Source organism: Nelumbo nucifera, chromosome 7, assembly GCF_055504915.1.
Source record: "Nelumbo nucifera cultivar China Antique chromosome 7, China Antique-T2T, whole genome shotgun sequence".
NCBI classification, from domain to species: domain Eukaryota; kingdom Viridiplantae; phylum Streptophyta; class Magnoliopsida; order Proteales; family Nelumbonaceae; genus Nelumbo; species Nelumbo nucifera.
In genome coordinates, this window is record NC_142655.1 from 174301 (window position 1) to 202240 (window position 27940).

Sequence of the window (27940 nt, forward strand, 5' to 3'; positions counted from 1 at the left end):
ATTTGATCTTTACAGCCTCAATGTGGTGTCTACGATGTACCCTACCCTTTCCTCCCTCAAGTATGAACGTAGTGGATCAAATGTTAATTCAACCCAAAACCGATATAATCAGTTTGGTTCAGTTCGAGTCATCATTGGGCCTCAATCAATCGCCACGTGGACTTAATGACAGAGAATAGCAGTTGGCCAAATCGGGAACCCCTGTGCATCCTAATCTCATTGGCCACTGAGGCCATTCCCATTTGGTGCAGAGGCAAACGTTGGTATATGCCATTAGATCATGAACACTAGATGGAGTCCACTATGCCGGGAATAGTGTGTTTGACCTCAGTGTATTCAAGTTCTTTATCCTGCCATGACATGTGTCATTTTTTAAGTGAAGGACACAATGGCACTTCTTACTTAGTACTTAAGGGCACACCACCTATCATAAACCTTGTTTACACTATGTCACACTCTAGCTTTTCATGCTCTTTGGTTCTATTGTTGTTTGAACTCTCTAACTTGGCTTAGTCAATCATCCTAACTCGTTTTCTAACCCAAACATCTGAGTGTTCCTCCTCGGAGAACCATCTCGAAGCTTCTGACATTTTATGTATAGGTCGTCCGGTCTAGATCAGCTCGTCCAGTTTATATACGTCATTATTATCTATTGCATGTATATAAATATATTATTGAAATGGAATTTGGTTTTCAATATATAAATAATTAAACATAAATAAATAATATTTTACATTATTAAATGAAAGAAAAATGATTTTATATCTTATTAACAAAATGAATTTACAATTTGATAAAAAAAATAACATTCAAAACGCTCCGTAAATATAGGCACATGGCTACCAATTTTATGATACTAGTTACAGGTGATTCCGGTATCATGTCGTAAGAGTACAGTCGTCTTTCATTGTACATTTGGATGAGTGAAGATTGTATAAAATGGGATCTACTCATTAATGAGTGCGTCTCACACCGATTTTACAATCACATTCCACCGTGCATTGAGAACACATCTTCCATGAATAATAAATATAAATACAGAAGATGTTCCCGATTTACGATCAGGACATACTGTAAGGAGCAGATCCGCTCTCAAATTGTATGCCGTGGGTTCAATTGATACGATGGTAGTTCGTCATATTCTACTTAGTTGACAAGTGGCAAATTAGGCTCCCGTTTGGTTTACAACTTTACGCGTTTTATGTGCCGAGAACACGTTTACGTTATTAATGGACGTTATTGATACATTTCTATTACATAAATATGTAACAAATTAAAACAAAATCTTCGATCCTGATTGGCTGATTAATCCCACCGGCGTCATTCTGGTGCTAGCACTGCAGAATCCAAGTCCCAAGTCCTCTCTACCTCCACGCAGAAGGGCCAACCTCCAACCTTGTCGTTGGTATTGGCCATCAGTCGTTGCAAGAGAGCATCACTCCTGCGACGATTGCTTCATCTCCACTCGTCTCTCTCTAACCCCATTACCATCTCGAACCACACTTTGGATTAATTCCTTCTCTCATTTGTTTTATCTGTTCACTGGAAGAGAAGAAGAGCTGGAGCCTCTACAGGAAGCCCAGTCCTTAAAGGCACCTGGAAACGGCCGGATCCGGTATAGAACACCGTCAGCCGCCGATTTAGCAGATTCACACATCCATCCCCTGTCCGATCCAGACCAACTGGAGAAGATGCTGAAACGATCGAGACAGCAAGATTCCTTCTCCGACAAGCTGCATAGGTACAGGGGGATCATCCTCGTCGTCTCTGTCCCGCTCCTTCTTATCTCTTTCGTTCTCTTCCTCATGCCACGATCCCCCTCCGATGATCTCATCTCCGTCGAATCCGATAATGTTCGTCTCGGGCGTAGGGGCTCCCCTGAGCACCGGAGATCCCGGTCTTATGCGGTTATTTTTGACGCCGGAAGCTCTGGTAGCAGAGTTCACGTGTATTGCTTCGACGAAAGTCTGAATCTCGTTCCCATCAGAAAAGATCTCGAGCTCTTCGTACAGGTAACTTCTGTTTTGATCAAATAGTGGAAATAGAAATGGAATTTGCTGCAATGCAATGTTTCTTTTTCAAAGAGGATATTTTCAGATGACTATTCCAAGGGCCTATCTGGTTCATGGAATTCGAATTGGATTGTACGATTCCATCTATTAGAATCGGAATTCGGATTTGCAGATCTGTTTGTCCTATGCGCCACAGAATTAGAATGTTTATTAGCTCTTTTTGATTGACGTCCTGAGGTTGGAATTATAGTGCTTCTTTGGCTCCTTTAGAACAACTAAACTTGGATTCAAATAATAGGTTTACGTTTGGATTGGAAATGGAAGTGGAATTTGTTCGTTGTAATGCAATGGGTTTAGAGAAGATTCTCAGATAACTATGGTTGACCCTATTCTGTGCATGTTATTGGGATTGGAATTGGAATACAGAGTATATGCTGCAAAGAACTACATAACTATAATTCCCAGTAGGTCTTTCAGTTTCTTTAATCCTTGATTTCTAATTTTCTACTGTTTTGATGGCTCTGGTTTAGACAATTACAGGTTTCTGCTTTTGGGGCTTGTCTGCTAGGTTTTGTTTTGGTGATTTATTTGTTTTAAACCATAGACACTTTTATTCCTTCTAAAAATCTTTACCATATAACGCTGATACTTGCCTTGGCTTCATGACAAGACGAACATCAAAAACGTTTTTCCTCTATTTAGACAACCTAGCAGAATGCTCTTTTTTCTTCTATGTTTCTGGCTTCTTGCTCTGTTCTCTGAATGTTTTCTGTCTCCACTTATTTTAGCCCCCATAATTAGAGATAAATGAAGACATTTTCATGTTAACATTTATGAGGCCCATCCTATGATGTACATGTCTAGCGTGCATGTTTTACTATGTTCATTATGGTTCATTGTTGTTGCAGAAAAAACCAGGTTTGAGTGCATATGCCAATGATCCCCAGAAGGCTGCAGATTCTCTGCTATCTCTTTTGGAGCAAGCAGAAGATGTTGTTCCTAAAGAGTTGCGTCACAAGACACCAGTCAGAGTTGGGGTGTGTACTTATGATATCTTTTTTCTTTTGTTTCACTTTTCTGTTATAAAATATTTAACCTATGCAAGTCTTCCATACATGTTGTCCACTCTGATTGACTTCAATGCATATTCAGGCAACGGCAGGTCTGAGGGCATTGGAAGGTGATGCTTCAGATAGAATTTTGCAAGCGGTAAATCTCATGTTGTTCCCCCTTTGCTTTTATGACTTGTGTCAGTGTGTATATGCATATGCTTATATTGCCTTTTCTTATAAACACTCGAATAGGTACTCCTACTCATGGTTTAAAATACTTTGTTTCTTAGGTCAGGGATTTTCTTGAAGACAAAAGTTCCCTGAAGTCAAAACCAGAGTGGGTCTCTGTTCTGGATGGAACTCAGGAAGGCGCTTTTCAGTGGGTATGCCATTTTGAACTTCACTCTATATACATAAAGATTCACAGATTGCATCACAAACTACCTAGTTGACTATGAAGGAGTAATTTTTCCGTTATAGATGAAATCCTGCTATGCAATCTTAAATGTAATGATGATTGACTTTGGGAGACTGTAAAGAGAGGATTATGATGCTTTATGAATTATACCTTTCTTTCTTTAGATGCATAGCCCTTTCTAAGCTTCATTCAATTTCTCATTCTTTAGAAACATGTAGAATTCATCATTTGGGTTGGTGATTTTTTCTATTCTCTATTCTCATTTTCCATTTCATATAAATCAAGGTATTAATTATTGGTTATTTAAAAAATCAAGTTCCCTTGGAACATGTGCTATGACATCAGTTGTGGTGAGAAGTTAGCAAAGGTTCCCGTACCTTCTTGGGTGAAGAACTGAAGATGGATAAAGAAGTTAGTAGTACAGAATTAGTAGAGACAACAAAAAGGACAAGAAATAGCATTGTGTACTTACAAGAGACTAAATGAAAGTAGAAAAAACTAAAGGAATTGATGTCTACAAGCTATGGTACATCTGGACAACGAAATTAAGGACCCCCAAGAAACTCAACGGCCAAAAAAGAGTAGGAGATAGTTTCCTTTGAACATATTTAGACTGGACAACCAACTTGTGATCACCCCAACAACTACATTGATTACTGTCCACTTAGATTCCTTTTCTGAAAAGAAAAATCTAGAGCTCCTTTCAAGCCAGATATCCCAAAGAATTGCCAAAGGGACAACTGACCATAAAACATTTGCCTCTTTTGTTCATTCCATAGATGCACCATTCTGCTAATAAAGCTGAAACAGAACAGGGGAAGTATCAGTGGAAGGGAATAGGCTTGGTGAAGTGCAACCAGATTCTAGAAGAGAAGCTGCAGTGAAGAAAGATGTGGCTATATGCCTCGGGTTCCAGGTTGCACAAAGGACATAACATGTCAGTAATATTTTCTCCCTTTTTCACCAACAATTCTTTGGTTAGACTTTTTCTCCCATGCCACTGCTCAGGTAAAGAACTTGGTCCCTGAGGGGGCAGCATTGCCCTAAATAGCCTTACTTGGGAAGGAGGAGCTGATAGGTCCAATCAGACCATGATAGAAAGACTTACCTGAAAATAAACCTGATTGAGACCATTTCCAACACCTGGAATCTTAGGCCCACAAATTAATCCTCTGGCTCTAGAGCAAAGCAAGAAAGTCAACAACCTGTAGCAGCACCCGATCATTGAAACTCCTTCTCTCAAGGATGGGGTCCAAGTGAGTGACTCCCTCTTCAAAACAGAAGTATCAGCTATTGAAGCTTCCTTATTGTCAGTCATTGAAAACAGATATGGAAACAAAACCTTCAAGGGCCTATATCTTCACACCATGATCCTTCCAAAAACTTTTTTTTTTTTGAAAAATAAACTTTAATTCATAAAAGAAAAAGAATACAATGGGAGGTGATAAGAAATTGCCTGAGAGAGAAAGACAAACACTGGACACTCGAAACATCTACCAAAATCAAAACAAACAACACCCTGGACCTCCAACATCCAAAAACCAACAGACTGAAATAGAGGACAACAAAAACACCTTTTTCCCCCAATTCAAAAGACTCCCACGCATCTCCACCTTTCTGGAACCGAACACTAATCAATACTAGCTCTCTCCTCAATCCTCCTCCTCTAGACCTTCCTCTTGACCTTCATCTTCTTCATTCCACGTTTCTTCCCCTCCTCCAATAGCCACTTTTTTTTATCAGCAAAAGGATTTCATTAATAATTAACGATTTCATCTTAATACAACTGATGGCAGATTCAAATACCCCATCAGTACACTGTTTACAAGTGTGCCCAGAAAATACTTTGCCTATTTACTCCCTGTTTAGCTAATGCATCTACTACCCCATTTGCAGTTCCTTTCACCCAGCTGAAGCATGTATTTAATTTCTTTGCAATCACATCGATCTCCCTAAATGCATGTCTGTATTCCAAGGTGCTTTGCCCAATGAATTACTATCTGTGAATCATCTTGAACTTCCAAATTTCTGAGATCATGCTGTTGTTCTAATCTCAATCCTTGTAGAAGTGCCATGGTTTCTGCCTTGACTGAATCTCCTAAACCTGCTGGACCTGAATACATCACAACCACCAAACCTTGATGGTTTCTAAATACCCCTCTAAACACTACAGCCATAGGGCTGAGAAAAGCTTTCAGCGTCCTAGCCACTGGCACAATACTTTTCAGCAATTAGATATTTAGATGTCTCAGGAAATTTAACACTTTTGATATGCTCCAAAAGAGAAGGCCTAACAGCTGTCTATCACCCCATATTTGTATCTTGTGCAAAGTTAGTGCTGAGACCCTCTCCCATATACTAATCTCTTGCCTATTTTTGTCTCATGTTTGGGAATGCTTCTACTCTCTCTTTGGATGCAAGTGGATGCTACCTTAAGATGCTGCAAATTATTTGGAGAGTATAGGAGGTGAGAAACAATAGACTGTTCAAGGAGCAACACAGGTCTTGGGATGCCCTAATAGAAACTAGAAAGGATTTCTTTGAAGCAATTGATTGGGTCAAAACAATGGAGATCTTTAAGGGTTATAATGTGGATGACATGATTAGAGGCTGACATTTGATAGCAACTTTCCCTACGTTGAGGATCAAAACACAAGAACAATGGGCTCCACTGAGTAATAACAGAATTAAATTGAACTTTGATGGGAGTTCCTTTGGTAACCCTGAACCATCAGGTAATAAAGTGATATGAACTTGTGCCGGAAAGACAAAGTAGAGCCAAATCATGATCTAGTGATTACCAAACTCAAGCTAAAGAGTTGAAGTTAGCCATCAAAAGGCCAATCACAATCACTGAACTGAAGAATCAACCATGTCAAACAACTAGATAGTAAAAAATGCCAATAGAATTACTAAAATGGAGCTAGTTAGCGGAAAACCAACTATGACAATTCAAAAATTCCATGAGCCATAGTTTTGTACTCTTTCTCTACACTAGATCAAGCCACAACAGATTGCTTCTTACTTCTCCAATCAACATCAGTGTAGGCCTCACCTTTGAGATGCCCATGATCAGAATACCACATTCCTTTTCCTGGACACCCCTTCAAATAGGCAAGTATTGTATTCACTACTTGTATATGAGAAGATTTGGGCTTATGCATATATTGACTGACCACACTCACAGCCTATGGTATATCAGTTCTAGTCAAACATAAGTAGAGAAGGTGATCAACAAGTCTCTGATACACACCTTTTTTAGGAAGAACATCTCCATCATCAACTCCCAACTTATGATTGTGATCAATTGGAATTTCAGCTTTTTTACAATCCAATCTTCCTATTTCTTGAAACAAATCAAGAACATACTTCCTTTGAGAAATATGTATACCCTTTTTGATGTTGCAACCTCAATCCCTAGGAATAGGAATTGCAACGGGGCGAGTTTGGGGCGAGGGTCATATTCCCCGTCCCCAACCCCGATTATGAAATTAACCCTGTCCCTGTCCCCGATCCCCGCCGAGGATAAAAATTGTCCTCCATCCCCGATCCCCGACGGGGATGGGTTCCCCGCGAGGACCCGAATCCCCGAAATTTTTTAGATAACGACATTTATTTGAAAAATAAATTTACTTACAATAAATAAAAATTTTAAATTACAAATATTTTTTAAATATGTTTTGATATATAATAAAAATTATATATATATATACACATAATCGGGGTTGGGGCGGGGCGGGGACCTCAATCCCCATCCCCAACCCCGACCCCAATCGGGGATTCCTATTAATCCCCGTCTTCATCCCCACCCCGCTAAAATAATTCCCCAATGGGGGAAGTTGGGTCCCCGTTGGGGATGGGGAAAATTGCCATCCCTACATGGAAGTACCAGAGATTTCCAAGATCCTTAATTTCAAATTTAATAGCAAAGAAAGACTTAAATTCAACAAAACCTGAGAAATCATCCCCTACGATAACAATATCATCGACATATACTATCAACATAGTCACATGGCCATTGACTCTCCTTCTGAACAAGGTATGGTTAGCTTGAGATTGCATGAAGCCAATTTTCAAGATTGCCTTTCTAAATCTGTTAAACCAAACTCTAGGTGACAATTTAAGGCCATAAAGGGATTTCTTCAAGCAGCAAACCTTTCCTTCACTTCTTGGGATGTTCACTCCTAGAGGAAGATCCATGTAAACATCTTCCTGAAGGTCACCATTAAAGAAGGCATTCTTAACATCCATTTTATACAAGGGAAAAGAATAGTGGGCAACTATAGTCGTAATCATTAGAGTTGAGTTCATCTTGGTTATAGGAGCAAAGGTTTCCTAGTAATCAATACCATAAGATTGTTCAAAGAGGGTTAAGGGATGAAGAATTTCATTGTGTTTCAGAGCTATTATTGCTTCTAGATTTGGTGTGTTTGGACCCCACTAACCCGGATAAAAGAGTCTGGGCCCTAACCCTGGTTGGCTCCTTCACTTGTGCATCTTTCTTTAAAGCCCTTTGCTCTAACCCTTCCTTTCAAGTCTTCCTTGTTAAAGAGGTTTGGTTAAGGCAAATATCCCCCAAAATAGCAGTGTTCTGTTGGGATGCCTATTATGGTAAGATCAATATTGTGGAAAACTTGCAAAAGAAGAAACCTTTTATGTGTCAATTATCAAAAAAAAGAAACCTTTTATGTGTCTGTCCCCAAATTGGTGCTTTATGTGTAAAGTGAAGGGTGGGGACTGTAACCATTTGCTGATATCACGCTCCTTTGTTGCCAATATTTGGAATTGGGTTGTTTCCTTATTTGGGTGCAGGACTGGGGTGGATTCGAGCCGAGTTGAGCCGAATAGTACGAGGCTCGAGCTCGGCTTGAGTCAAAAACTCGTAAGCTTGAGCTCGATTTGAGAAAAAAATGTTTTATAAAAATAAAAAATTATATATAAAAATATTTTTATTTGATATTTAAAAAATTAAGAATTATAACATTTTTATTATATATGTTATTTTCTCTCTCTCTCTCTCTCTTATATATATATATATATATTCGAGCTCGGCTCGCGAGCCGAGCTCTATTAGGCTTGAGCGCGACTCGTTTATTAATCGAGCTTGTAAATTGGGCTCGAGCTCGGCTCGAAGCTCGATTGAAGTTGAGCTGAGCCGAGCTTTTCACAAGCCAAGCTCGAGTAGCTCGTCTCGTGGCCACCCCTATGCTGGAGGAACTTGCCCTCTGAAGTAAAGTTGCTGTTCACTCTGACTGTTCTTGGGAGATTGACAAAAAGAGGGAAGCTAATGTGGAAATGTATCAGAGCCGCTACTTTGTGGATTTTATGGGAGGAGAGAAATGCTAGAATATTTAAAGAAAAGGAAAGAAGTCTTGTTGAATTCAAGGAATGCATATTGACAAGGACATTTGAAATCTTCACAATTGTTGGTAGATTTCTCCTTTGATGACTTAAGGAGAAACTGGGAAGCAGTGGCTTCTACAGTATCTACCAAGAACAAATCACAAGTTAAATGGAAACCCCCACCGGATGGAGTGGTAAAATTGAATTTTGATGGCAGCTGCCAAGGTAACCCAGGGCCATCCAGAATTGGTGGGATTCAGAGAGAAAAGACAGCAATGTGTTGTCTCTTTTTTCAGGACCAGTGGGTGAAGGTGATTCTGTAAGGGCAGAGTTACTAGCAGCGGTACAAGGTATACAGATGGCTAGTCAAATTGGAGTGAACAATTTGTTAGTAGAAGGGGATTCCAAGGTAGTAGTGGGCTGGCTGAATAGCCCAAATACAGCTTGTTGGGGCTATAAGGACCTGTTAAAGAAAGTTAAATGGATGACAAGAAATATGATTGTCACGTTTCAGTGGGTCAGCAGGTCAGCAATTGCAATGGCTGGTTCTCTGGCCAAGCAAGGGGTGTTAAGGGGAGATCTGTTTTGGGCTACTTTGTAATTTGTGTTTCAGGCTTGGGCATGTTTAGTGTATATGTTTCAATCCTCAGGGGAGGTAACATCTCGTGCCTCTTCCTAGGTTGATTGTATTTTCTTTATTTGAATTAATAAAACTACTCTCATTTATAAAAAAAAAAATCAATACCATAAGACTGAGTGTACCCCTTTCACCATAAGGCGAGCTTTATACATTTCAATTGATCCATCAACTTTATGCTTCATAGTGTATACCCGCTTACATCCAATAGGAACTTTACCTTTTGGGAGAGAAACAATTTCCCATATTTGTTTTTTTTTTTCAAGAGCCTCCATTTTATGATTCATAGCATCCTTCCAATGAGGAAATTGCAGTGCCTCGATAACACTATGGGGGATAAAACAGAAGGAATGATAGAGATATAAGCACAATAAAAAGGTGGTAAGGTGTCATAAGAGACATAATCTGGGATAGGATATTTAGAACATGTTCTTTTTGATTTATGAATTGTAATAGGGAGGTTAAGGTTAGAGCTCACATTAGGAAGCTCAGTAACACATATTCAACACAAGCATCAAAAGCAAGAAGTTTAGGTTCCAAATTGCCCAAGTCTAGGAAGTTAGATTGTAATGGACATTTAATTTCCAGAGTTATCCTCTTTTTTCATCTGACAAACCACTAGTGCCAACACCGAGGAATAGGAGGCAAAGGAAGAGGTACAAGAGGAGCACTACTACCAACCACCATATACGGGAGGAGAAGAGGAGGGACCAACAATATCAATTGTAGCTGACACAAGAACAATCATGACAAAAGGAATCTGATCTTCACTAACATTCTCTCCTTGAAGAGAAGGACAAGAGGAGGAGAAGGGAGTAAACTCAAAGAAGCTGACATCTTTGGACACATATCTCTTACCAAAACAAGGATCATAGTAGTGATACCCCTTTTGAACTGAAGAATACCCAAAGAAGACACACTTGATAGACTTTGGGTCAAATTTCAACCTAGAAGAACTCATGTCATGGACAAAGCAGACACACCAAAAGACCTTGAGAGGGAGGTGGAAGTCATCCTCATTGGGAAAAAGAAGCTGATAAGGAGACTGGACATGAAGGTTACATGGGGGAAGTCTATTAATAAGATGTACAGCTGTTTGGGCAGCATCCCCCCAAAATCGAGTTGAAACATGCATGTGGAATAACAGTCCTCTGGCCACTTCAACCACATGTATGTTTTTTCTTTCTGATACCCCATTTTGTTAGGGAGTACGAGGACAAGAACTTTGGTGTAGGGATGCAAACGGATCGGATCGGATTTGAATCGAGGTATATCCGAATTTGATCTGATAACACAAATCCTAGATCCGGTCCAAAATCAAGATCTGATCGGATCTCACAAATGATGATTCAAATCTGAATCTATTAAGGATGTCAGATATCTGAATCTGATCTGATCCGATTTATTTTATAAAAATTTTAATAAATTATTAAAAGAAAAAACGTAACAATTTATATAAAGAAAAACAAAAAATACAAGTATTTTTTCAACTTTTTTTATCATATATATTAATATATACATGTCTTTTTTATAAAAAAATACAAAAAATGCAATACAAACATATTTATAATTGGATCGGATTCTTTCATATTGGATAGGGGTGATCCGAATCCGAACCGATTTTCAATCGGATCTTATTATCCGATCTGAAAATTCCGTAGGAGATTATTCAAATCTGACAAAAATAGGATTAGATTTGGATTAAGTCAGATCATGATTCAGTCCATTTGAACCCCTATTCTTGTGAATTACCCCTTTCTCGTTAAGGAAAGCTTGTAAGTGCTTCTTGAAGTATTCCTTGGCATTGTCAGATATGATAATCTTATCTTTTTCTCAAACTAGGTCTCCACCATATTGAAGAAGTTTTTAACAATTAAAGGCATTTCATCCCAGCTCTTCATCAAATACAACCAAGTATACCGTGATTAGTCATCAATAAAAAGAATGAAGTATTTGTAGCCACCCGTACAAGGAATAGAATAAAGTCCCCAAACATCAGCATATATTAAATGAAAGGCAATATTACTTTTGTTACTTTCAAAATTTGTGGTTGTACATTGCTTTGATAGTTGACAAACTTCACACTATAGATCAGAACTAGATGTAAACTCAAAACAAAAAGGAAACAAAAACTTTAGTGAACCAAAGCATATGCCCAAGTTTCAACCTAGTTTCTCATTGTGATAGGACTCAGACTAACACATTAACCCTAACTTTGGGACTGATCAAGAAGATAAACTCCATTGGCTTCATGTCCACTACCAATAATCTTCCCCATATTCAGATCCTAAAAAACACAATGAGAAGGAAAGAAGGTTATAGATCAAATGAGCAATTATGAGATTTGGTAAGGGGACCTAATAGACAAAGATTTCTATGAATTATGGAACATGGAATACAGAGTTCAAAGAAAGGTTGTTGGTAAGTTTTTTTACCCGAAATTGGAGTTTGAGATCCATCGGCAATGGTAATCTTACCTTTCTCTGAAAATAATGTATAAGTGGTGAAGTAGGAAGGCATACTAGTCTATTGATCATTGGCTCCTATGTCAACTATCCAAGAGCTAGGGGATGAGGCATGTAAGTGCAATACCTGATTTTGCAAAGGCACTGAAAGGTGCATGTGAGACAGTAGATGTGGGGTAGCCCGCTCATTTCAAGTTGATGAAAGATGCATCTGAGTTTGTCCATCACATCAGAGGTGTCATGAGTAGATGCCTGAGCAGGAGGATTTCTCTCAGGCATATGGGTCTAAGCATCATGGTTGCCTATAGCAACATGAGCATTTCCCTTCTAGTTTTAAACTTCTTAGGCTTCAAATGGGGGAATTCAATTTCTAGTGCCTATCCTTGGTGTGCAGTGTGCAGTGTGCTTCAACTTCTTGCAATATTCACAAATAATCTCTCTTTAGGCTTTTCAAATATAGGTTTACCGGAACTCTGTTTGGGCTTGGTGGACACAAGGGCAATGTGTTTAACTATAGGTACCTGCATCATAGCATTCCTCCTACACTTCTCATTTTGCACAAGGGAATATACTCTAGAGAATGACAAGATATCGGTACTAAGAATGTGCTGCCTGGTGAAGTCATAGTCAGCATTTAGTCCAGCAAGTATATCAAAAACTCTGTTCTTCTCAATGTACTTCTTGTATTGTTCAACATCTATAGGATCCTTCCACACCAAAGCCTCTAAATGATCAATTTCTTCCCAAATTTATTCTAGGGAAGAGAAATACATAGCCACCAACCTTTCCCCCTTACACATACTACACGCTTCTCTCTACAACTAATAGATTCTAGCAGTGTTTCTAGCTTGAGAATAAGTGGCAGTTAACTAGTCCCAAATATCCTTGGCTGTTGAGAGGAACACATAGTTATGGGCAATTTATGGCTACATAGAGCATACAAGCCATAACATGACCAACGGATTATCTCTCCCATTTGGAATGATTTGGATCTTTAGGTTTTGGTTTAGCTTCCTTACCGGTAATAAACCCAAGCTTACCTCTCCCCACTGATTGTAAGCTTAGTTGATTGGGACTGTTCAAGGAAATTTGTTCCGTCAAGTTTGGCAGTAGTAATCTATCCACCGGCATTATCATTACCTCCCGAGAAGACATAGATAGGCACACATACATATTTGTGTGAGTACATCGATCACAACCCTTCCAAAAAGCTTTTCTCACCAACACCACAGTATTCCAACACCAGCTGAAAACCCAAAGCCCCTTCTCACAAGGTTGAACAAGGGTTACAACAATAAAAAAGGGAGAAAACAAGTGCTGAAGGCAAAAAAGAGGAAGAAATTCCTCAAAAAAAATTTAGGGCTCTAAAAATTTGGGGATTACCTCCTGCATGCTCAGAAATTCCCACGATCTAGAAACAAGAGATTTTAGAGGCAACCAACCCACCACACGATCACACAGCCCTAAACTTCAGATCTGGATTTTTCACCATTTTTCATCCAAAAAATTAAAAAAAAAAAATCTCAAACACCTTCAACCTACCATGAAACATATATCAAAATTCTTCTAAAACTTAGGTGATCAATATGCATCCGAAACGGTAGCTCTACTTGTGAGTCACAACCGGCAGCAGAAGAGTCCCTTGATCTCAAAGTGCTCTGATACCAAGTTACAAACAATTGTGTAATAAAGAAAGAAAGAAAAGAAGAAAAGAGAAGAGAAGAGGAGAAGAAGAAGAGTTTGTCGAGAGAATGATGCGTGTTACTGTTCACACCAAGTTAACAAATGATTGTGTGATAAAGAAAGGAAGAAAAAAAGGAAAGAGAAGAAGCAATGAGGTGTGCTACTGTTCACACCCAGAAACAAAGTATTTGACTATAATGAAGAAATTACAAAAATGCACATAACTAGGTGCCCTAATACAAAAACACATAGCAAGACAAAAATGCCCTTACACTCTCAACAATGGATTGGAGGGATATCCGGTCCATTGACATTCTTGCATATAACATAGAGTCTACATGAATTGGCAGCAGACTTCTTGGATTTGCTCAATGTTATTGGCATTTGTATCAACTCAGTATTTTTTTGGGTTTGGGCTTGTAGGATATCAAGTTTCCTCTAGTAGCATCTCTAGGTGTTTTGAATGTGTGTTACAGAATTGTTTTCTATGCTGCAAATGTTTTGTTTTATTTTTTTCTTTTGTACATCCTTCATGTACACCCCTCTTTTGAAAGTTACCTCTTTTCGAAAAAAAAAAAAAAAAAAAACAAAGAAAGAAGTGTGGTACATGTCAACAGTGTCTATGATCCTGTATTAATTTGTCTGAAAGTATGGAAATCTCCTCAAAGAGATTTGATTTAGGAGTATGTTTACTTCTGGCACATGTTTCTTCTTTATGTCCAAGAAGACACTATAGCATTCTTCTTCTTTTTTCATCATATCGTATAAAAAATGAAAGCTACCAATAAAAAGATCTTGTTCTTTCAGTGCATCTTTGTTTTGCATCCTTGTACTTATTATTAATATTTTTTATTATCTTAAAAATGTCTGGTTCTTTTAGCCATTCATTCTCTCGGGATTTATGAAATATTATCAACATAACGTTCGGTTATCGAAAAGAAAAACGCAAGCTTCTCAATTCCCAACATTTATAACATTTATAATTGTAAATGAACTATGTATCAATGATGTATTCCTGCATGTCATATACTCTCTTCTAAACCTTAATAATTTTCATTGGTTATAGTTTTGCATTCTTTACTGAAATTGCTTCTAACTGGACAGGTTACCATAAACTATCTACTAGGAAGAGTGGGAAAGAAATACTCAAATACAGTGGGAATAGTTGATCTTGGAGGTGGATCTGTCCAAATGGCATATGCAATCTCAGAGAAGGATGCTGAGAAGGCTCCAACAGTAAAGAATGGGGAGGATTCATATGTGAAGGAACTGTTTCTTAAAGGAACCAAATATTATCTTTATGTCCACAGGTCTGCCATCTCCTTATGCTAATCGATGTTATGAATTCTAGGGTTAGTTATTTTTTTAATAATCAAACATTAAAGACAATTTCATTATGAATAGAAAAAATCCTTGCTATCCAAAACAATAGCAGGTTACAAACAAAGACAGCAGTATACTCCTGTATTCTTGATATAGAAATTCCTGATAAATCTTCTCCCATTCCGGAATACCCCATGCAAGATTATCTGTTGTGGCTCTTATTCTAGATAGAGAATCTGCCAAAGTATTTGCAGGTCTAAGGATCCACTTGAATGACCAATTCAGGTTAATAGCTAGAGGTCTTGCTTCTCTAACCAAGAATCACGGCATCCATGGTGCATCTTCACCTGATGTCATCTACTTTACCACCACCAGACAATCTCCTTTGACATGTAATTCTTTATCTGTTGAAGAAAATTTTAACACGTGTTTTAGTGCTAACAATTCTGCATTTAACAAGTTTCCAACACCAAGTCATCAATAGGCCCTGAGAAGCTAAGTAGAATGTTTCTCCTATCATGTCTGATCTCTTGAATGACAAATTTTTCATGGTGGATCCTTTGGTAGCTTTGAAAGACCATTATTGTTATTTTGAATGAAACACTTATATTTTGAAATATTGCTTTGGTTTCTTGAAAACAACCTGTTAAATATGTGCCTCTTTACATGTTGCATTTTGTATTGCAGTTACTTGCACTATGGTTTATTAGCAGCCCGAGCAGAGATTCTGAAGGCTGTGGGAAGTTCTGAAAATCCATGCATTTTGAATGGCTATCATGGTACTACATATATCTTCATTTCCCATAATATCTTTGATGCAGGGACATTGCTGTGGTTTTTCATTGTGTGTTTTGAGTCATTAGTGGCTTTCCTGGTTGTACTAGGATTTGGTTTTCCTAGTTACTTAATAGTTCATTTTCCTAAACATACTAGGAGTTGTTCTAATTGGTTGAGTTATTTGGGCATGTCAAATATATGCTAGTAGGCCAGAATCATAACCCTAATTCAATTTATTCATGGTCCTAAGTCAACTAGTATTTATCTCAAACCTAAGTAGTTAGACTTGTACATATCACTCTAATGGGATAGGGAATTGGGCAGCTGTTGCTGCCCAGGGCCCTTTCATTTTCTTTGGGCTACATGACGTTTACTAATCAAAAGAAAAAAAAAATGAATGGAAGAAAGAAAAAGAGGCCATTCAATGACTATATTGCTTCTACTATAGTACAGCCTACAGATTGTTTTTGATAACCAAGATGAAATTTTATTAGATCATTAAATAAGATGGTACAAGCTTCTCAAGGAGAGGCATGAGATGTAACCTCCCACAGTAACAAAAGGAAAACAAATTACAACTGAGCCCAAAACAAATGACTCCTGGAGGGCTCGGATTGCCCTGGCTACTCCCATCAAAGTTCAATCTCACTGGTCCTGAGAAAAGAGCTATGACATGTACAGATTCTTCTCTCAATACCCTCCAATTCCTGGAGGACTCGGATTGCCTTGGCTACTCCCATTGAAGTTCAATTTCACGAGTCCTGCAACCAGAGGCTTCCAAGATAGCTCCACTCTTTCTTTTCCAGAAAAGCTTCTCGCCACCTCCCTCCAATTTCTCCAAATGTCATCAAATGAGTTGCGAGAAGGAATCTCAGGTTCTAATTCATTGAATAGCCCTGACCATTACACATTCCTTTACCGCTTCTATGCTCTTTCCTTTTCTAAGAAGATTCTATCATTCCTCTCTTCCCGAAGAGTTCAAACTACTGCTCTCACACGCAATTACTTGATTCTTCCCCTTTGCTTAGGCCAAGTGAAAGTAGAAGGGTTGAAAAGCTTTTCCACCTCTGTTTGCAAATTCCCCACCTGCGCCCAAACAAAGAAAAAAAACCTTTCCCAGATATCTGCAGCAAAGGGGCAGGAGAATAGTAAGTGGTAATAGTTCTCCCCATTAGACTTGCACAAAAACACAGCAGTTAGGGGAAGATATACAAAGAAGGTCTTTTTTTTTTTGCAAGCTATCCAAAGTGTTGATCTTCCCAAGTCACACCTCCCAACTTCATCAACAACCTCTTACATATTAATATTAATATGGTCCCAACTTACTTCATCAATAACCTCCTTTTATTTTATACCTACTCTGCCTGATCTAGGCATCTAGCATATAAGCAAGCTTAACAACTAAAATAGCCAAGTCCAGAACTACAATGCCCTGGCTCATTATGTTTTGAAATTGCAGCCTTTAAGTGATAAATCTCCATTGCATGCCATCTCAACGTAGGAAATAAGCATGTGATCTCGTCAAGCAAAGTGAACTTCTTGACCTTCTATTATGCCTGCTATTTGGGAACCCTATGACCCCTCCTAACATTTCAGGAGTTGCTTCTTTCTCCCCTCCTTCAATGATAGGGTTAATTGTGAGGGAAATGTGTTGATTGTCTATTCTTTGGAGTATTTGAGATAATTATGGTGATAAGTGGAATTCGGATTTGCTCCTCACAGAGTGCACCTCACACCAACCTCACAGCACGTTGTGGCAGTGCATTAGGAACATCTCCCCATGAATGATAACTTACAAATACAGAGATGTTCCAGATGTGTGGCTCCAAGTGCTTGTGAGGTTGGTGTGAGAAGCACTCTGTGAGGAGCAAATCTGAATTTGGATAATTGTAGAAGCCAAAAACTAGTGGTAATTACCAGGGGATAATCAATGCTTGTTGTCTTCCAATTTTGAATGCAATCCTTATTATTCCTGTTCTTATGTTTGGTTTCAAATGGTAGCTCCAAATAACTTTTGCTGATAGATGATGCCCCCTTTTCTTCTTAAAGGGTCCTACAAATACGGGGGCCATGAATATGAAGTATCAAGTTCTGCATCTGGTTCCAACATTGACAAGTGCACAGGGGCTGCTTTTAAGGCTCTCAAAGTTAATGAATCAGCATGTACACACATGAAGTGCACTTTTGGTGGAGTATGGAATGGTGGTGGTGGGGATGGACAGAAAAGTTTATTTGTTGCCTCATTTTTCTTTGACAGGGCTGCTGAGGTAATTAGACATTCTTGATCTAGATCCATGAGAACTTCTATCATCATCATCATCAGCTCTGTTGCTTTGTGTCCATGCTGACTGAATCGTGTTTCTATGTACAGGCTGGTTTTATAGATCCCAACCAGCCCGTTGCCAAAGTCCGTCCTGTGGAGTTCCAGGAGGCAGCAAAGCGTGCTTGTGAAACTAAACTTGCAGATGCTAAGTCCACCTACCCGCATGTTGAGAAAGATAACTTACCTTATCTATGTATGGACCTTGTCTATCAGTTCACATTGCTTGTAGATGGGTTTGGTACGTTATAGGTCATCCACTGCTGGAAATTCATTCTTACTTTTCTCTGGCAAGCATTATTAAAGGATTCTAATCTTCCCATATTGGCTACTGTTGTTCCTTGGACAGCTCTAGATCCATGGCAAGAGATTACATTGGTGAAGAAAGTGAAGTATGGGAATTCCCTGGTTGAAGCAGCTTGGCCACTAGGTAGTGCCATTGAAGCTGCATCATCATCAACATAACCGGAACCTACATTATTTGCGATAGTTGGGAAAATTTTGGGTGCACGGATTTCTTTCGCATTAACAATTTCTAGGGACGACTGGTGAATCATACCTAAAAAGCCTTGAGGGATTAGACTGTTTTTGTTCATTTTTTGATAAGCTTCTGTAGGCAACGGAGATTGGATTTTTTTTCTCTCTCTAATATCGAGAAGTGGGCGGTGGGAGTCTAATTCAACTTCCCTTCATGCTGTTTGTTACAGAAAATGTCAATTTATTACATTTGTAAGAGAAGATTTGACAAATTGATTGTTCATTAGAACTCCAAAAACAGATGAGATCTCGGAACCCTTCTCATTTATCATGCTTCTTTGAGCATTAAACTTAAAACCATTATTCCCACTAATTTATTTTTAATTCCATAATCAGAAACAATTACTATGCTTCTTTGAAACATTTAACTTAAATCATTTTTTTCCATTTATTCATTACTTGCACAATCAGAAATTGTAGGCAATTTGGCTGATAAGTCCCAGCACAACCCAAAAAGTTAGGGTTGGGCTAGGGTTAGGTTAAATATATATAAGTCCAACTTGGTTAAATATATATAAGTCCAATGACATAAGGAAGGTCTTAATCTATTTTGAAATGTAAGGGGAAATTTTAGTATTTATCACAAACTTAAAGGGAAGGTTAAAGGCTTTTACCCTAAAAGGGTACTTTGGATAAATTGTTGAAACCTCCCTTGAGGATTACAAAATGGCTGAAACCTCCCCACTTTTATGTTAATGGTAATATCCTCTTTTGACATTTATATTTGTATTCTTCCCAATTGTGCTTTTATTAATCAAAATGAAGACGCTTAAAGTTCAGTTGTTAATTTGTCAGCTAGCCTCATGGGGATGGCGTCTGGGTGAGATTTGTAAACCCCTTTTATTTCTCGGTTTTTATCTTATTCTTTCGGCTTTTATGCTCAATAGTTACAATTTTAAGAAAACTTGACCAAATGGCTAGTGTTCGATATGGTTCGAAAATTTGTTTGAACGTATTTTCTAAAGTTCTCAATGCATATGTAATTAATTGATTTTATTAACGGTTTGAACTTTTTTCACCAGATACAAGAGATTGGGATTGCATTTTCACAACATCGGGTGGATTTCCCTTGAAATCTTGTACTCCATGAAAAGCAAGGAAAAATAGGTTATATAGCCTATAAAATTGACATTAGAATGCCTACTATCACAGATTAGAATGGGACTGCGTCAAATTAATCCTAAAAAATTGAGATTTCAGTATTTCACTACAAATGAATAACTGGATAATGCAATGTGTTTCAACGGTAAGTTATCAAGTACTAGTAAATGGATCCCTAGGATAGTTAATCAGACCAACAAGAGGAATCAGGCACGGAGATCCCCTCTCCCATACCTTTTTGTCCTAAGTTGTGAGGCATTAGCCAGGCATATGGATCTCCAATCGAATGGAAATAATGAAATTTTAGGTTTTAAAAATTCTAAAAATGTGCCAAAATCCCAATTCTTTAATTTGCGGATGACTACTTGATTTTTGCAAAAGCATCTTTCGAAGCCAGTCATTCCTTAAAGGATGTTTTCATAAAGTATGCTGAAGCCTCGGGTCAAGGCCAAATTTTCATAAATCAGCAATGAGTTTCCCAAAAAATGTGTCCACTAGATTCCAAAAAATGTTGGCTAGGATAACAGGCATCCTAATAATGAATAATGATGAGAAATATCTAGGTACTCCGATTATAAATTCTAAAGTTAAAAAAAAAACTTTTAACAATATATTGGATAAAATGAAATGTAAGACTCTATCAATTGCTAGAAGAATATCAATGCTTAATGAAGGAGAATTTGGAAGAGACTCTCACACCTCGGATGACCCATAACCTCGAATCCAGTGACCTGATCAGGACCGAGTTAGGGACCTTGGCATTAAGGGGTGACCTCATCACGATTGAGCTTGGGACCTTGGCATCAGACGTGACCTCTTCCCGAGACCCGATTAACTTGATTGGGGCCCAGTGGCCGATCTGCTTGATGTGGCAACTAGTTTTCTTCATGAGTGAGTTATTGTCCCTGATTTCTTTGAGAGCACGATGCTCGACTGTTAGACCCGTCTCGCGCATCATTCGCTTTGGAGTCGATTGGACGGACTTAATCCCTTTACGTGGATCACGTTTTCCGGCTGAGAAATCGCCTCCAAATATGGCGAACGTGGCTTCTCAGAGATCTTAGATGCGTTACGCAAAGCTCCTAGTTCCTTACGCCTATATAAAGGCGTCCTCTCTCTCTCTCATAGAAGGTACGTGCGATTTAGCTTCACATCTCTCTTACTTTCTCATTTCCTAGCTCTCCAAAACTCTTTGCTGACTTAGGCATAGGAGTGTTTGCACCGAGAGAGCATCCCAGACACTCTGATCTCTCTTTACAGCTTGGCCAGCTGTCCTACCCAACTCACCCTCCGAGTTGTTATCCAGTAGGGAGCGATTAGATCGTGCAACATCAACTGGCACTGTTTGTGGAAACTCACTATGAAAAGTCAATTTCTCACCTTTCTATTAAATGAGTAATGGCATCTTTAAGCAACGCCAACAACAACAATGCCGACAACCTCTAGATTCAGCATTGCACCTGGGGGCAAAACTAGTCTGCGTCGAACATGGAGAACCCATTAGTTACGATTGGATAGTTCACCATCCCTCTTACTCTGCCAGGCATCACGACCACCCCAGGACTGAACCTCCCTCTGCCCTCTTTGATTGCGCCTCTCCTAGCGGTTGAGCCCTTAGTGGGTCCTGTAGGAATCAATGGCCATTAGTTTTATGAGCTGGTGCAGTACATCCACTGTATAGATATGAGAATGTAGTCGTGGAAAGGTCGTTTCGCAGCAATGCCCCACCAATTTGTACCCAGCATGTAGATGCCACAGGTACCTCAATAGCAACAACAACAACATGTTGCCAACCAAATGAACGCAAACAGAACCAACATCCGAATGACCTGAACTAGGATCAGAATCAAGTGTTAGTCCCTCGCAACAACTAGAATGACCAGAACCAAGGTCGTGGTTGGGGCAGAAACAACAGCCAAGCTTGGATTCGCACCTCGGAAGCTCAGGATTCCTCATACGCCCCGTCCGAAGAAACTAGCCAAGCTAGCTCTACAGTTGACCTCAGCAACACTGGTGCAACGGAGGGGAACCACAAGAGACGCCGCAGACGCTCCCAATAGAACCCAAGGAAAACCCGCTTCACCCCAAACGAGGGGGAAGAGGTTAGTCAGGTTGCCACTTCGTCTGCTTCACACATCACCCGCGTATCACCATTAGCAGTCGAGATCCTTGTGGCTCCTCGACCAAAGGACTTCAAAGCCCCCAGCCTCGAGTCTTATGATGGTAACTAACCCAGTCGACCACCTTGATAGTTTCCAGGCCCTAATGCAACTTCATGGGGCATCATACGCATGCCTGTGCATGGCTTTCCCAACCAGTTTTCAAGGTAGAGCTCGGATGTGGTACTCTGTGTTGCCTGCGGGCTCAATTAAGACATGGAACTAGTTTGCGGATTTGTTTACTACTCACTTCACAATTAGAAAACGGTGCCCAAAGTTTGCAACCAATCTCTTGAATGTGGTTTAACGACCATATGAAAAACTTAGGGACTACATCAAGAGGTTTGACCTAAAATGGCTCTAGATCTCGAACCTCGATCCCGCTGTTTAGCTCACTACAACAGTTAACGGCGTCCGACACCTTGACTTGCACTGGGAGGTTGAGTTGAATCCTCTTGCTTCAATGGAGGAGTTATTTGATAAGAAAACCAAGTATACAAAGGCCGAGAAGGCGCTTTGATCCTGGATTGAGCTAAGTGGAAAGAGGAAGAGGTCAGCGGATAACCAAGACAACAGCAAACAAAAGAAGAGGAGCAGGTCTCCCAGACGCAACGGTCGCCTCATAGACGTAGCAGGTCTCCATAGAGAAGTAGCGTGTCGTTGGGCCGACGTTTCCAAATTCGCCCATAAAAATCAAGAACTACACTCCACTGAATGTAAAGAGTGGGGAGTTTCTGATGAAAATCAAGTCAGCCGAGTACGTGAAGTGGCTACCTCGCCTTAAGGGAGACCCAGCCAACCACAATAGGGATAGGTATCGCCACTTCCACAAGGACATAAGGCATGACACGAGAAACTGTTCTAACCTCAAGGATGAAATCAAGGAATTGATCAAGAGAGGTTACTTGAAGAAGTTCATCAAGAAGGATGACCGTGACCATCCCGCCAACTAGTCAATAAGAGATGAGCCTCCGTTGAGGAGAGATTAGCCCCCACATAACCTATCGCAGGAAGACCACCCAATTCGAGGAGTTATTAACATGATAATAGGTGGTTCTATAGTGGAAGGCTACAACACCTCGGCTAGCCAAAATTTAGTTCGTGAGCTGATCCATGAGGAGAAGAACCCGCCAAAGTGGTAGCATGTTGAGGAGGTGATATAATTTACTAAAGACGACACATGTGGGGTCTAGTACCCCCATGATAATGCCCTTGTTGTCAAACTCATCTTCCAACAAACGGTGCCAATTGATGTTGCACAATTTGATCTCTCTTTACATCTTGGTTAGTTGACCTACCAAGCTTGCCATCCGAGCTGTCATCTAGCAGGGAACGACCAGATCGCGCAACATCAATTCTTAAGGCAGTTGTAGGGAATCTTGCTTAGTTTCAGATGAACATATTTGGTATGCTAAAAGAAGTAACTAAGGAAATGGATATAAAATGCAAAGGCAGATTTTGTGGGGGAAATTAATAATAATAATAATAATAATAATAATAATAATAATAATAATAATAATAATAATGATAATAATGATAATAATAATAATAATAATAATAATAATAATAATAATAATAATAAATGTTTTTCCCTTGCAAAATGGGATCATATATGCATGGATAGGAAAAATTGTGACTTGGGTCTAAGAAAAACGACTCTTGCAAACCAGGCAAATCTCAATAAATTGGGTTGGAAGATCTTAAGAGATAATAACAATCTATGGGTGCAAGTAGTTACAAGTAGATGGGGGAATTCAATTTCTAGTGCCTATCCTTGGTGTGCAGTGTGCAGTGTGCTTCAACTTCTTGCAATATTCACAAATAATCTCTCTTTAGGCTTTTCAAATATAGGTTTACCGGAACTCTGTTTGGGCTTGGTGGACACAAGGGCAATGTGTTTAACTATAGGTACCTGCATCATAGCATTCCTCCTACACTTCTCATTTTGCACAAGGGAATATACTCTAGAGAATGACAAGATATCGGTACTAAGAATGTGCTGCCTGGTGAAGTCATAGTCAGCATTTAGTCCAGCAAGTATATCAAAAACTCTGTTCTTCTCAATGTACTTCTTGTATTGTTCAACATCTATAGGATCCTTCCACACCAAAGCCTCTAAATGATCAATTTCTTCCCAAATTTATTCTAGGGAAGAGAAATACATAGCCACCAACCTTTCCCCCTTACACATACTACACGCTTCTCTCTACAACTAATAGATTCTAGCAGTGTTTCTAGCTTGAGAATAAGTGGCAGTTAACTAGTCCCAAATATCCTTGGCTGTTGAGAGGAACACATAGTTATGGGCAATTTATGGCTACATAGAGCATACAAGCCATAACATGACCAACGGATTATCTCTCCCATTTGGAATGATTTGGATCTTTAGGTTTTGGTTTAGCTTCCTTACCGGTAATAAACCCAAGCTTACCTCTCCCCACTGATTGTAAGCTTAGTTGATTGGGACTGTTCAAGGAAATTTGTTCCGTCAAGTTTGGCAGTAGTAATCTATCCACCGGCATTATCATTACCTCCCGAGAAGACATAGATAGGCACACATACATATTTGTGTGAGTACATCGATCACAACCCTTCCAAAAAGCTTTTCTCACCAACACCACAGTATTCCAACACCAGCTGAAAACCCAAAGCCCCTTCTCACAAGGTTGAACAAGGGTTACAACAATAAAAAAGGGAGAAAACAAGTGCTGAAGGCAAAAAAGAGGAAGAAATTCCTCAAAAAAAATTTAGGGCTCTAAAAATTTGGGGATTACCTCCTGCATGCTCAGAAATTCCCACGATCTAGAAACAAGAGATTTTAGAGGCAACCAACCCACCACACGATCACACAGCCCTAAACTTCAGATCTGGATTTTTCACCATTTTTCATCCAAAAAATTAAAAAAAAAAAAATCTCAAACACCTTCAACCTACCATGAAACATATATCAAAATTCTTCTAAAACTTAGGTGATCAATATGCATCCGAAACGGTAGCTCTACTTGTGAGTCACAACCGGCAGCAGAAGAGTCCCTTGATCTCAAAGTGCTCTGATACCAAGTTACAAACAATTGTGTAATAAAGAAAGAAAGAAAAGAAGAAAAGAGAAGAGAAGAGGAGAAGAAGAAGAGTTTGTCGAGAGAATGATGCGTGTTACTGTTCACACCAAGTTAACAAATGATTGTGTGATAAAGAAAGGAAGAAAAAAAGGAAAGAGAAGAAGCAATGAGGTGTGCTACTGTTCACACCCAGAAACAAAGTATTTGACTATAATGAAGAAATTACAAAAATGCACATAACTAGGTGCCCTAATACAAAAACACATAGCAAGACAAAAATGCCCTTACACTCTCAACAATGGATTGGAGGGATATCCGGTCCATTGACATTCTTGCATATAACATAGAGTCTACATGAATTGGCAGCAGACTTCTTGGATTTGCTCAATGTTATTGGCATTTGTATCAACTCAGTATTTTTTTGGGTTTGGGCTTGTAGGATATCAAGTTTCCTCTAGTAGCATCTCTAGGTGTTTTGAATGTGTGTTACAGAATTGTTTTCTATGCTGCAAATGTTTTGTTTTATTTTTTTCTTTTGTACATCCTTCATGTACACCCCTCTTTTGAAAGTTACCTCTTTTCGAAAAAAAAAAAAAAAAAAAACAAAGAAAGAAGTGTGGTACATGTCAACAGTGTCTATGATCCTGTATTAATTTGTCTGAAAGTATGGAAATCTCCTCAAAGAGATTTGATTTAGGAGTATGTTTACTTCTGGCACATGTTTCTTCTTTATGTCCAAGAAGACACTATAGCATTCTTCTTCTTTTTTCATCATATCGTATAAAAAATGAAAGCTACCAATAAAAAGATCTTGTTCTTTCAGTGCATCTTTGTTTTGCATCCTTGTACTTATTATTAATATTTTTTATTATCTTAAAAATGTCTGGTTCTTTTAGCCATTCATTCTCTCGGGATTTATGAAATATTATCAACATAACGTTCGGTTATCGAAAAGAAAAACGCAAGCTTCTCAATTCCCAACATTTATAACATTTATAATTGTAAATGAACTATGTATCAATGATGTATTCCTGCATGTCATATACTCTCTTCTAAACCTTAATAATTTTCATTGGTTATAGTTTTGCATTCTTTACTGAAATTGCTTCTAACTGGACAGGTTACCATAAACTATCTACTAGGAAGAGTGGGAAAGAAATACTCAAATACAGTGGGAATAGTTGATCTTGGAGGTGGATCTGTCCAAATGGCATATGCAATCTCAGAGAAGGATGCTGAGAAGGCTCCAACAGTAAAGAATGGGGAGGATTCATATGTGAAGGAACTGTTTCTTAAAGGAACCAAATATTATCTTTATGTCCACAGGTCTGCCATCTCCTTATGCTAATCGATGTTATGAATTCTAGGGTTAGTTATTTTTTTAATAATCAAACATTAAAGACAATTTCATTATGAATAGAAAAAATCCTTGCTATCCAAAACAATAGCAGGTTACAAACAAAGACAGCAGTATACTCCTGTATTCTTGATATAGAAATTCCTGATAAATCTTCTCCCATTCCGGAATACCCCATGCAAGATTATCTGTTGTGGCTCTTATTCTAGATAGAGAATCTGCCAAAGTATTTGCAGGTCTAAGGATCCACTTGAATGACCAATTCAGGTTAATAGCTAGAGGTCTTGCTTCTCTAACCAAGAATCACGGCATCCATGGTGCATCTTCACCTGATGTCATCTACTTTACCACCACCAGACAATCTCCTTTGACATGTAATTCTTTATCTGTTGAAGAAAATTTTAACACGTGTTTTAGTGCTAACAATTCTGCATTTAACAAGTTTCCAACACCAAGTCATCAATAGGCCCTGAGAAGCTAAGTAGAATGTTTCTCCTATCATGTCTGATCTCTTGAATGACAAATTTTTCATGGTGGATCCTTTGGTAGCTTTGAAAGACCATTATTGTTATTTTGAATGAAACACTTATATTTTGAAATATTGCTTTGGTTTCTTGAAAACAACCTGTTAAATATGTGCCTCTTTACATGTTGCATTTTGTATTGCAGTTACTTGCACTATGGTTTATTAGCAGCCCGAGCAGAGATTCTGAAGGCTGTGGGAAGTTCTGAAAATCCATGCATTTTGAATGGCTATCATGGTACTACATATATCTTCATTTCCCATAATATCTTTGATGCAGGGACATTGCTGTGGTTTTTCATTGTGTGTTTTGAGTCATTAGTGGCTTTCCTGGTTGTACTAGGATTTGGTTTTCCTAGTTACTTAATAGTTCATTTTCCTAAACATACTAGGAGTTGTTCTAATTGGTTGAGTTATTTGGGCATGTCAAATATATGCTAGTAGGCCAGAATCATAACCCTAATTCAATTTATTCATGGTCCTAAGTCAACTAGTATTTATCTCAAACCTAAGTAGTTAGACTTGTACATATCACTCTAATGGGATAGGGAATTGGGCAGCTGTTGCTGCCCAGGGCCCTTTCATTTTCTTTGGGCTACATGACGTTTACTAATCAAAAGAAAAAAAAAATGAATGGAAGAAAGAAAAAGAGGCCATTCAATGACTATATTGCTTCTACTATAGTACAGCCTACAGATTGTTTTTGATAACCAAGATGAAATTTTATTAGATCATTAAATAAGATGGTACAAGCTTCTCAAGGAGAGGCATGAGATGTAACCTCCCACAGTAACAAAAGGAAAACAAATTACAACTGAGCCCAAAACAAATGACTCCTGGAGGGCTCGGATTGCCCTGGCTACTCCCATCAAAGTTCAATCTCACTGGTCCTGAGAAAAGAGCTATGACATGTACAGATTCTTCTCTCAGTACCCTCCAATTCCTGGTGGACTCGGATTGCCTTGGCTACTCCCATTGAAGTTCAATTTCACGAGTCCTGCAACCAGAGGCTTCCAAGATAGCTCCACTCTTTCTTTTCCAGAAAAGATTCTCGCCACCTCCCTCGAATTTCTCCCACTATCCTCCACCTCTCTCATAAATTATCTCTAATTCCTATTTATCCTCTCCCTTACTTTTGATCAATATCTATCTAAAGGAAGTTTGGATTAAAAAA

The 27940-nt window shown here is 38.8% G+C and overlaps 1 protein-coding gene and 1 long non-coding RNA gene across 2 annotated transcripts; both read left to right on the plus strand.

The window, feature by feature from the left end:
- Positions 1-1281: 1281 nt before the first annotated feature.
- LOC104597791 (putative apyrase 1) lies at positions 1282-18805 on the plus strand. The gene is made up of 9 exons (XM_088891425.1): positions 1282-2012; positions 2921-3049; positions 3165-3221; positions 3355-3447; positions 14715-14920; positions 15621-15712; positions 17760-17977; positions 18082-18271; positions 18380-18805. The coding sequence occupies exons 1-9, from the start codon at positions 1692-1694 to the stop codon at positions 18493-18495; spliced, it is 1422 nt and encodes a 473-aa protein (XP_088747551.1). The 5' UTR covers positions 1282-1691; the 3' UTR covers positions 18496-18805.
- A 4684-nt stretch (positions 18806-23489) lies between these two features.
- Positions 23490-27375, plus strand: LOC148790059 (uncharacterized). The gene is made up of 2 exons (XR_016078753.1): positions 23490-26212; positions 26913-27375. It is a non-coding gene; the product is annotated as an uncharacterized LOC148790059 (long non-coding RNA).
- Positions 27376-27940: the final 565 nt, after the last annotated feature.

Excerpts from the sequence above, each read along its gene's own strand:
- LOC104597791 (XM_088891425.1), top strand. The coding sequence starts at position 1,692 with ATGCTGAAACGATCGAGACAGCAAGATTCCTTCTCCGACAAGCTGCAT. Across the intron at positions 2,013-2,920 it reads ATCTCGAGCTCTTCGTACAG|AAAAAACCAGGTTTGAGTGC; the intron begins GTAACTTCTGTT and ends TTGTTGTTGCAG. Across the intron at positions 17,978-18,081 it reads TCTTTGACAGGGCTGCTGAG|GCTGGTTTTATAGATCCCAA; the intron begins GTAATTAGACAT and ends TTCTATGTACAG.